The 11,752-nt window shown below is 36.0% G+C and overlaps 1 protein-coding gene across 11 annotated transcripts in view; it reads right to left on the bottom strand.

The window, feature by feature from the left end:
* The window catches only part of Robo2 (roundabout guidance receptor 2), a 1,342,812-nt gene extending 1,332,976 nt beyond the window's left edge, over positions 1–9,836 (bottom strand). For 4 of the 11 annotated variants that reach the window (XM_008840493.2, XM_008840495.2, XM_008840499.2 and 1 more), the window contains exon 1: positions 9,234–9,834. In XM_008840493.2, the coding sequence (XP_008838715.1) occupies positions 9,234–9,363 (130 nt within the window). In that variant the 5' untranslated portion in view covers positions 9,364–9,834. Of the gene's footprint in view, positions 1–9,233 lie in introns of all 11 variants that reach the window. The other 7 variants (XM_017799977.2, XM_029567102.1, XM_029567103.1 and 4 more) reach the window with 4 other exon arrangements.
* Between the last annotated feature and the right edge of the window lie 1,916 nt (positions 9,837–11,752).

Below are 11,752 nucleotides of genomic sequence, written 5' to 3'. Positions count from 1 at the left end.
AAGTCTTTTTTTTTTTTAAATACATTTATGCCTGTCTATTCTGATCACTTGGAAGATTCTCTTGGGACCCTCTAATTAATGTTCATTGAATGAGTGGATCCATAGGTTTGATTTCCTACTGTATTGTATAAGCACAGTGAGTATATTACCTGGGCTTACATATTTTGCTAACATGGTATTTGTTGTTCTACATTGTATGTACAAATTACTTTCATGATTTTTGGTGAACTTAGGTGGAAGGACATAATCAACAAAATACCCCAACTAACCCTGCATCAAGTAGAACTTACCATGCTTGGTGATGGAACAATCTTCAACCTAAATCCCTGCATGTATTTCTGCAAAGATCTATGAAATTCCCAAGCATGAACAGAACATTCTTTTTTTTTTTTTTCTTTTTGGTCTTTTTGAAGTAGGGTCTCCCTGTAGCTCCAGCTGTCCTGGAACTCACTATGTAGACCAGGCTGGCCTTGAACTCACAGGGATCTGCCTGCCTCTGCCCCCCAAGTGTTGGGACTACAGGCGTGCGCCACCACGCCCGGCTTAAACATTCTTTTTTAAAAAAATATTTTATTGATTATTTTTATTTTATGTGTATGCATGTATTGCCTGCATGTAGGTAACTGCACCATGTCATGCAGGGCCTACGGAGGACAGAAGAGGCTGTTGGATCCTCTGGAACTGGAATTAGGGACAGTTGTTAGCTGCCATGTAGTTGTTGGTATTTGAACCCAGGTCTTCTGCAAGAACAGCCAGTGTTCTTAACCACTGAGTCATCTCTCCAGCCCCCCAAGAACATTCTTTTAGAAGAATGAAATCCCACACTACCCAGCCAGAAGCAATCCTCAGACTTCTGTGGATTCTGGAAGGGTCTTCACTTATACTTCTGGCGGCTCCCTTGAAATTTTTTATTGCCTGCTAAAGTTTATTATGATCCTTTGTCTAAATCATAATCTTGGGTTTTGGGGGTTGATAACTAGTTCTTTCATGACAGAGCTTTTGACGTTGATATGAAAGTGTTTCTGTTCAGCATATATAGGATCTATCCTAACACCTACTGTGGTGAACTCTACATAAATACAGAGAAGACATGGATTTTTAAATGTTACCCTGGAAAATGAGTTTATTAGAATTTTTATGATTTTTCTCTGAAAATAAAAGGGAATTATTTACTCTAAGTGAGAATATTTGGTTATTAACTTGACATTTTATATAGATTGAGTTTAAAGAATAACTACTCAACTAAACATAGTTTTAATATTTACAAAGTTTTGCTGTTGTGACTACCTACTAATAACCCATTTACCTCTAGCCTGAAAGACTGCATTACAACATAAAATCTGAAATATGTTCAGTAGGCCTAATTTCTTGTGTCAAATTTTTTTTTTTTTGACAACAATCTGTCTTTATCATGCAGAAAACGTGGTCTCCCTGTAGCCCCAGCCTAGTCTACATAGTGAGTTCCAGGAGAGCTGGGGCTACAGGGAGACCCTGTCTCAAAAAGACCAAAAGACCAAAAAAAAAAAAAAAAAAAAAAAAAAAAAAAAAAAAAAAAAGAGTAAACCTGGCCAGCAGCAGTTTAATCTCATCCTTTGAAATTATTTCTAGTACAAGTTTCAGATTGAATCTGTTACATATAAGCTATGCCTTTCATAGAAATAAGTTAGTTGACAAAACCATCTCTACTCTAAACTGGCAGTCTCATCTGTTACTTAGATAATGTCTCCACAACACTAACATGACAAAATTATTAAGTACATTATTTTAAATTTGTATTTCTATATGAATTGTAGCAAGGTATATCAACACGTGTACCTTGATATATCACAAAACTTGAACTGAAACAATTCTGAACTTTGAAAGCCAGTGCTTTTAGAAAAGCATAAATGGAAAACCAAATACATGAATAGTGTATATTACAACGCATCACCGAGAAGTTAATAGATGATTAAAGGATGGACTGAATGAGGAAAGTAACAAGTCTTATTCTAAATTGAGCATTTAATATAACATGAAGGCAATAAACATGGAATATTATTTGGGTATTTGCTACTTTCCTCCCTAAAATTATACCAACTACAACTTCTTATAGTTTTTAGCACTGTAGTTGCTCAGTTAGTTGAAGAGCTGAACTAAATGGAAAGAAATGTCCCTTTCCAAGGAAAAATAAGCCTCATGATTAATAACTTGCAGGTGTCCCATGGGTACATGTAGCAAGCTTACGATCTTGATAGATCAAACTTTGGTTATCTAAGAACTTTCAAAGTGTAATCAGTAAACACAATCTCTTCTTTGTGAGAAGCTACACACCGTCTTAAGGTGCCAGTTAGGACTTTTAATATTTGATTTGAGTTTCAGATTTTGACTTTGGAATTTTGATCTTTCAGATACTTTTCATAACTGATTCTCTTGGAGGAAGGTGACCCTAAAGGTTGCGGCAGATGAGTGCCTCAATTATAACTTTCAGCTTCATGACAGCTTGGATACTTAGGATAGTCTGGTCTGGAAATGCAAAGGCCTTTCTATGCAGTGTACTTATTTTTCTTCTTTTTTAAACTTCCTCTTGTTTGGATGACCTTGGTTTCTTAATCAAAGTAAAATTCTTAACAGCTAAAAGATTCCACTCTTAATACAATCAAACTTTATATTTGATTCGTATAAACTTCAATTGACTTCAACAGATCTTATAAACTCTCATCACTTTTTGAATTGCTATTTTGAAATGTTAATTCTTTTACAAAGAACAAAGCCTGTCAAAAGAACTGCAGCCCCTCCCCTCTATTTTCTTAGTGTTCAGGTAATTTGAAGGTTGAAGGTTTTAGTTCTTCAAACTAAGAAAATGAAACTACTGATAGACAGAAAGCAAATGCTATCCATGATCCACCCAGAGGCAAAAATATCATGGTGAAATTATAAAAATCTTTGCAATTGTAGCTTATAATGGAAATGCTGACACCATTTTAAATATAGAGTTATGAATCCCAACATTAACATATCTCAAACATTTCATTACCATCAATTCACCTCATTTTTTAAATGTTATATAATCCCTTTAATATCTTCCCTATTGAGTCTCTAAAAGTTTTTTTATTTTTTTTTGGTGGAATTTGGTTAACAACACTCCTTTCCTAGAGAGTAGAGCATGTCAGTGGGTAGACACACTCAGACACACTCACACACATACACATATGCATGAACTTACACACATGCAGGCAAGTGAGACATGCTCCAGCATGTTTTTTCAGATCCTAATTTTCACAGCTAAAGACAGACTTTAGAAATAATGTAAGCATCTTGAAACATTTTTTTTGAAATGAACTATAACTCTGTATAGTAGGCAGAGCTGTTCATCTTTTTTTTCTTTTTTGTTTTTTGTTTCTTTTGAGACAGGGTCTCCCTGTTCCCCAGCTGTCCTGGATTCACCATGGAGACCAGGCTGGCCTCGAACTCACAGAGATCTGCCTGCCTCTGCCTCCAGAGTGCTGGGACTAAAGGTGTGGGCCACCATGCCCATGAGAGTATTTATTCAATTTCTAAATAAAATTCAAAGAAATTATTTTTCATCTATTATAAAAAAGACTTACTTCGAAGCTTTTTCCAATTTTCACTGCACTCATCATCTAATAATAATGCATTTAGATAAATAGTCTATGAAATCTCATAATATTTCATTTATAAGGTAATGAATTTATAAATATATAATTGAATAGAAAATTTTAAGTTAAAACGGAAAAAGTACATTTTAACGCAAATTAGCCTACAATGGCTATGGGGAAGAAATACGTGGGAAGTAATTTTTACTTCCAATACAAGTTTATTATCCTTGAAATGGTTTGAATGAGAATGTTGCCCATAAGCTCTAAATATTTGTACACACTTTGTCCCCAGTTGATAGCACTGTTTTGGGAGGTTTAGTAGGTGCAGCTTTGATGGAGGAACCATGGTGGTTAGGGAGGGGCTAGGAGAGTTCATAGACTTACAGATTTTCAACTAGGTTCTCTGCTTCCTGTACTTGCTTGAAGATGTGAGTGCTCAACTTTCTTCTCCAGCTGCTCCTGCCATGCTTCCTCCCTCCCCTATACCTCCCCACATAATGGAGTCATCCCTCTGGAACTGTAAGCCAAGTATGCTTTTCATTTTATAAGTTGCCTTGGTCATGGTGTTTTATCACAGCAACAACAACAAATAACTGATGCAATCCTCAAGAGCCAATATTTTCTTATCAAATTGTCACATGCATAGAGTTTAACCAAATTGAATAGATATTATATTTCAATTAACACCAGAGAACATGAGCGGATTTGACAACAGATCTCACTGTAATTGTTAAGTATATTCTATGATTAATATACATAAAATAATCTATTATTTTTTTAATATTTAGTTAAGATCTGTCCATTTCAGACTTGCCTCCAGAATTTGTTCCTGAGGGCTCAGAAAAAGAAAGTATTAAGTTTATTTATTGCCTACAGACTGAGATTCAATTACTTAACCTCATGGAAAAAGAAGTTATAATTATACATAATACAAAGAACATCCTAAAATTTTCATGAATATTTACATATTTTTTGCACATTATGTATCTCACATTATGAACTACTTATAAACAACAACGTTTCTTTTTTAACTGCACTATTTTTTCTGTGAGACTCAAAGAAATTTTCAGATTTCATATTTTTATAAGTAAGTTTAAATATAAAATTTAAATGACATAGCTCTACTATAGCACATTGTTTCAAACTAAGAAGTATGTAATTATCACCTAAATACATGAAATATTTTATGAAAAGACTAATTTTGTTTCAAGGTTTATTTATTTTTATTTTGTGTATATGTATAATTGCCTGCTTGTATGTATGTATGTATGTATGTATACCATTTGTGTAGCTGGTACCCACTGATGCCAGAAAAGGGTGTTATGTGCCTGGGAACTGAAAGTTTGGATGGAATGTGGGTGCTTGGAACCAAAGTTGGGTCCTTTGTATGAACAGCCAGTGCTTTTAACTGCTAAGCCATCTCCCTGATTTTTATATAATGTATTTGCTCATTCTCCAATCACTTATTGAGTATCTATTAGATATAAGACTGTATGTACACCAAAAGTCTCTTCAAAGCACTTACTTATATATATATATGGAAACACACAAAATGATTGAGCACAAAAAAATTGTCAAATGTCTAGACCTGAAAGGTTGCAATCCTTTTAGAAATAAAATGGTGCTTTCAAGGTGCAATTGAAGGATATTTGATATGGAGTGTAGAGGTTACAGAGGCATATTTCAGGGAAAATGTTAAATTGTCTAAACATGCACATATTAGCAATCTTCACTTAAAGCATTTATGTTTCTGCAACTTGCTAGAGATAAAGGGACCAAAAAAACCCAAAACAACAACAACAACAACAAAAATTGAATTACCCAAAAGCAGGTAAACCATTAGTAAAATTGTCAAATTCTATTAGTGAATTATTTATTTCTTATAGCCTAGAAAGTTATTTGGTACATTGTGTTGTATGAGATACTTGCTAAAACAAAGTAAAACTGTCATTAGTTTATATAACTGGGGTAAAATTCAGTAGCATAGAATGATAATGGGCTTTGAGGTAATAAGATTAAATGGTTAAAAAACTTATTACAAATTTTAAGGTCCAAATCACTTCAACAAATTCCAATAAAGCCCCAGTTAATTGACAATATGGTAGATGGGACCATGCAGATAATGGTACTTTCTGAATATCCTGTGACCATGCTTCGGTGCACTGGGAGCTAAAATAACTCAGTGCCATTGTGCGTGCTCATAATACATTCTAGTCATTCACAAAGGAAAGATAACTGCCAGAGAGGTTTCCTTTATTTGGCAAAATAGACACGGACAAGAGTTGCTGTAGTTTATAAAAGAAAGCAGGTAGGGGAGCGGCTGTGAGAGTATCTTCTGAATCTTCAGGTTTTTATAAAATATCCTTTCTTGGCAAAGCTTATCTCCTATATCACACTGAGAAGACTGTAGTGCTCAATAGATAACTTCCAGGAGGGTTATGTAGAGTCTAAGTTCCTATGAGACCATGCACAAACACAGACTGGGTGGCCTGTCTCCTTAGCTTAACCGCTGGTCTGCTTTGATAGATCAGTGTTCACTTTGTATCAGGTGGTCAGAGTTTGATTCTCAGGTTTATTGTCAACCTTTACACTTTCTATATTTCATTCCTGTTTTATTTTATATAAAAGTTTTCCATTTTCTCTTTAATTGCAACTACAAGTATTAAAATTTTAGCTTAAATTTAGTTGTCAATAACAGATATAAAGATGTTATAATATATAAATTCATTTTGTTACATGTTTTGGACATATGCCATGTAAGCATCTCTGCAGTTATGAGTATTTTTTGGCCTTTCTACCCAATAAGCATAATCAAATGTACAATAATTGGGTTCTTTACTTTTAATGAAGATGATATCAGTCATGTAATTAGGATTTCCAGTTAGTTTATTATGATTACAAATTCTTATAATCACTTGTGTTATGCCTTCCCTTAAGGAATTCATATAATGTGATTAAACAGAAAACCATATGCCTCAGGGAAAACTTGCTGGCCTACTAACCTATATTTGAGAGTCAGACTCATTGATAAGCTAAAAAATGTCTTGGTAGCCAAAACTATTCAGCCTTTTTTCTCAGTGTTCTAACAAGTCAGCTTTAAGACATCTGTTCTGTAATGGCTGGTATGTGCTGTCTGTGCCATTCTTCACAGGTCCCAGTTACACAAGGGTCTCTGATGCTACCTGTCCTCAGCCCTGCCCCAATAACCTCTTCTTTCAGAATGATGGTTACTGTTAATACAACAAAAGTGGAAATTGTCAGTGTGGGCAGGTTGTCATATGGAGGTTGACAGCTGCTCTATCTTATTAAGACAAACACACACAGGCAATATGAGGGCAAAAAAGGGAAAAAAATGCTTCTGAGGAAAACTCTGCTGTTTGGCTATTGATATTTTGTCCCAGACTTTTAGGAAAAGTGTATTTAAAAGATTGTTCTAGAATCAGGGTATGCTCAAATTAGTGGTTATATGAAGCATACTAAAATGTTGTGTTTTAATCCTCTCTCCCTAGCAACAGTGTCTAAAAAGACTCATTTTTGTATTTCTACCCCATCAATACCGTAGCACTGCCAAATATCCTAAAAATTAAGACCTTTACTTTCTAAAAATGCAAATGACATTGAAAAAACTCTGTCAAAATATGCTTTAAAAGACTCCATTATATGCCTGCCGAGGAAAGAATTTTGCAACCCAAAAAGATAGCATACCACCATCAATAGCAAGCTCATGAATAAATAAATATTTACAGCATGTACATATGCATATCAAGACAAGACTACATTTGCAGGATTCCAGAGTCTGTGCAACATATTTATTCAGTGCATATACAGTGATAAACAGAGGCACTGAAAAGGAAATAATTTCAAAGTACAGTCAACACATTGAAAGTTTTCTAGTAACTTGCCCGACCTTTCCAAAGTACATGAGATTTCTTTGAACAATGAATGAAATATGTTGCTTTGATTGCCTGTTCCTGAACTTGACTGAGTCATATCATCATCCAACAGCAGAGCCAGCAAATTTCTCACTGAGCTAGTTAAAGTACATTGGAAAAAGTAGTGACGTGCTCAAAGAAGAAGCATTCCAGACCTGATTTACAAATGAAATCCCATGCATCTGTATCTGGAGCTGTGTGGAATGAATAAATGCCTACCATCAAGTACAAACATTTTGACTAGGTTAACAACTCTTCTAAGAACTTGCATTTATTTTACATTCTCACTGGGTTTTGAGAGCTCAATTCACTGCTGAAGTTTAACACAGGAAATTGAACTTTGATGTGTTAGAACTACTGACTGTCTTTGAAAACTGCATGTAAGAAATATAAGTTAACACCCCTGACATCCCCTGGAGTCGATAACACCATATATCTCTTGATCCCAAACCACCAAAAGCTGCCATGCAGGCTAACATAAATAACAGCTTGCAGTGTGCAAGTGAAAAAATCCATTGATAACACTAAGCAACACAGTAATGTGGTGATACAATTTATAGGCCCAAGAGAGATTCGCCCCACCACTCCTCTGGTGGGTATGTACCAATGAACTCAGCTAAGTGCCTGCTGAAACTTTGCCCTAGAAGGTATATAGGTACAAGATTTATAATATCTTTAATGTAACAATAGGATAAAGAGGAAGATCAAATCAAAGGGGTTTGGGTATGTGGAAAATCCTGCTGAGAAGCTCTGATAAATTATTAAAACTTCTTGTTAATGTCCCTGCTTCTCTTTAACCTCAGATCATCACACTGACAGTAATGCAAAGGTATGTGTGGTGGTGGAGGGAGTAGATACAGAAAATATTCCTTGAGGTAAGAATACAACAGTCAGGCAAAGGGAATGCTTCTGCACAGCAAAAGCCTCAGAACTCTTCCATCAAGATTTGTCCTACAACATGTACAGTCTATCCAGAAAAATATCTCCTGGGGTATTTCTGCTGCATAATTTTACCTTACTGCTTTCGCAGAACACATACCTTGATAGCATGTGTTTAGTATAAACAAATGCCATTTGGGGGAAGCAAAACCAACGGAACTTTGCAAAACGGTAGATTCAAAGTCTCAAAAATCCCCAGCTCATATTTATTTACAGCAAAAGAAAATGTATTACCACACATTACCACACTCCAAAGTACTGGAAGCCCTTTTTTCTTTCAGCAGATACTTCTTTCGCCAAAGTTAACACAATTTATTAACACATCAGTAATGATAGATTCAGCCACGGAGCTAGTGTTGGCAATGCTGCTGCTCTAAACCGGCTCCTGATCGTTTCACAAAATTTGCTATGAATTCGGGAATTTTCAAAATACAAGTCCTCTTTACATTTTTTGAATGCAGCTTCCTAAGGACAGCAAACATCTCCTGCACTAGAACAGCATGCATCTGGCTCCAGTCTCTCTGCTGGAAACAATCATTGTAATACTTTGAAACCCCCGCATCCTTCCCAACTGCAAACATATATTTATATCAGCAAGAGAGAAAAACTCTTCTTCCAAGCCACCTACAACACAGATCCTCTTGCCTGAAATAAAAGCCTGATTTCGAACAGAAACAGCTCCTCTCTTATTAGTTGTTCTCAAGTTACCATTAACTATCCATGCTAGCTCCAGTTAGATCTTTAGCACCAAACTTCCATCACTTACCCCCCTTCCAAGGTTTTCCTTTCCAGGGTGTCCTGGTCAGCTTGCTCAGAGTTGGTCCCAAGAAGAAGAGTATCAAAACGACGAGAAGTTCGAGTTTAGAAATTTTCCCCACTTTCTCTGATGATAACATTTCCACAAGTGAATTTTACAGTATTTCTCACATCCTCATCCCTCCTGGTTATGAAAATAGCATTAATCATTGAGAAGCCGGAGGTAGGTGTTGCTTTGCCATCTTTAGCAGCTCCCTGACGTAGCCCTGAGCCAAGCTACATTTCTTACGGATCCAGCTCCTGTTCCTCAGCCTACAGTCAGCCCTGCTTCCACTCCAAGAGCTGTAAAATCATTCCTGTTCTTCACTTTGCTTTCAGTGGGAATATATTCCTCAGCGTCCTGTGGGAGCCTGATTGAAAATGATAGAAACAGGAATGTGTGTCCAGCAGAAAAGAGAAGAGATGTCAGGACTGTGTGAAAAAGATGAGAAGCAGTTGTACTGACAGCTCTCAGCCTGCCTGTGTGATCCTAATAGCCGTGCAACCAACCAAATTGCTCTTTTAAGAGTAATAAGACTTCAGTGAAAGCCGGTATCGCAGCTGCTTGGGTGGCTAGTGCTCGGCTTGAAAATCACCCAGGCACCGTCACAGATAACGACTGCTTCAGTCCAGCCTCAGAATAGGAAAAGCAGAATAAAAATATAGCATGCACAGAGGGAAGTTAATCTATTGTGAGAATAGACAGAGGTTCCAGCCATGTACCACCGACAGGAGCAGAACCTACTCTGCAGTTTCCTTTTCCTTTCCTTCAGCTTGTGACATTGCAATGGGATTGTATCTGCGCCAATTATTCATAAATGGGTCTGAAGTATTTTTGAGAAACAAAAATACGTAATTTTCTTCCCAACAATAAAATTAAAAAGGGCAAGTTCTCTGTACTTGTAGTTCTCTTTTGTACAGTCATTTTATTTTGGTATTCTCATATCTTGTCTCCCTCCCCCCAAAACATCAAGAATGACACAAGCAAACTTTTGGACATATCAGAGAGGCTTTACCCAGGCCGTACTAATCACATATTCACAAAAGCACTTTTTTCTCTTGTTTATGCGCATCTCCATGGAAATACAGAAAAAAGCTCCGAAAATCTCTCAGTCTTTTGCAACTCTGTTTATAAAAATATCTGAGGTCACAAGGTATGGTTATCTTAACAATCAGTCTTATGATTCCCCCTCTGGATGAAGGGGAGTTAAGTAAAGTCATATTGAATAAAAGGAGGTTGATTTCTTTAACCTGAAGTAAGTTAGTATGGCTAGAACATGCTGGAAAATATTTTGGACATGTCTAAATTTTAGTATTTTCCATAAGGTCATGTGTTTCCTAAATCAGTGACTCATTGATCAACGGAATATATATTTATGTACTTTAATTCAACAAATTCCAATATTATGCTAAGCACCATATTTAAGAGGATACCACTGTCAAAGTGAGATGAATTTCCCTTTTCAAATCATGTTTTTGGAAAAGAGTAATTTTAAAGAGCAAGTTGAGGTAAGCTGTATCTTAGGTTTGATAATACAGGTACTGAAATACGATTTTTCCACAAAAGTGTCAAATGTTTTAATGAATATCAAAATATATTTTCAGATCATGCCTTAGTATAGAAAAAAATTACCATCTTCTATGTCACTTTTAATTTCTTAGTGATATGAATGTACAGATTTTTAAAATTTCTGTCTGGGAATACCTAAAAATGCTCAGCCTTTTATTTTTCCATTCTGAATTTGATTTTCCCTCACACCACTTTTCTTTTTGTTTACAGGATATTTCCTGCTTCCTTTAAGTGCATGCAAACAGAAATTGGTAGACTTGGTAGACTGACTTAGCTGAGTACCTCACTACTAGCATCTAAGGAAGAGTCTAAACAATATTTACGTAGTGTCCAATGAATTCATTCCTCATAATAAAAAGATACACTCTTATTTTGCTGACTTTTTATTTCTTAATGGTCTATTTAGTACTAGGTGAAATAGAAAAATAGGGAGTAGCACTGAGAGCTGTTGGTCATCATGCTGACCATTTCTGCAGGGCCTGGGCAGAACAGGGTTAATAAGAAAAACATTCTTTCCTTAATATTGGTTACAGTTGGTCAGGTTGTTCTAAGGAAATATAGTGTTTAGATTTTAAGGTTTGCTTCTCATTCAGTGACCCATGGTAAGCACTAGGCCCTAGATTTCTCTGGTGGGTTCAATTGAAATGGAATTGGAAAAACCAACCACTGTTGCTCACGGAGGGAAGGCCAGTTTCTTCAGTTAATCTGGCTGATGCTTGATGCTCTGCCTTAGTTTTCTGCATACAAGAAAGAAGACAGGTCAGAAAACCTGCACCCATGAATGTTGGTAGGAGCAGCAAAGAGAATGAATGAGGATACTGATTGAACAGAACATCAAATTGAACACAGGGACAACCCCACATGAAACATCTGTGGATGAGTATGAGTATGTTTCTTCTCAAGTAAGTTCATGTTAATCT

The sequence above is a fragment of the Nannospalax galili genome, unplaced genomic scaffold, assembly GCF_000622305.1.
Source record: "Nannospalax galili isolate Female #2095 unplaced genomic scaffold, S.galili_v1.0 scaffold439, whole genome shotgun sequence".
In the NCBI taxonomy this organism is placed as follows: domain Eukaryota; kingdom Metazoa; phylum Chordata; class Mammalia; order Rodentia; family Spalacidae; genus Nannospalax; species Nannospalax galili.
Note: the sequence above shows the minus strand (reverse complement) of the source record. Positions and strands in the feature narration are given on the sequence as shown.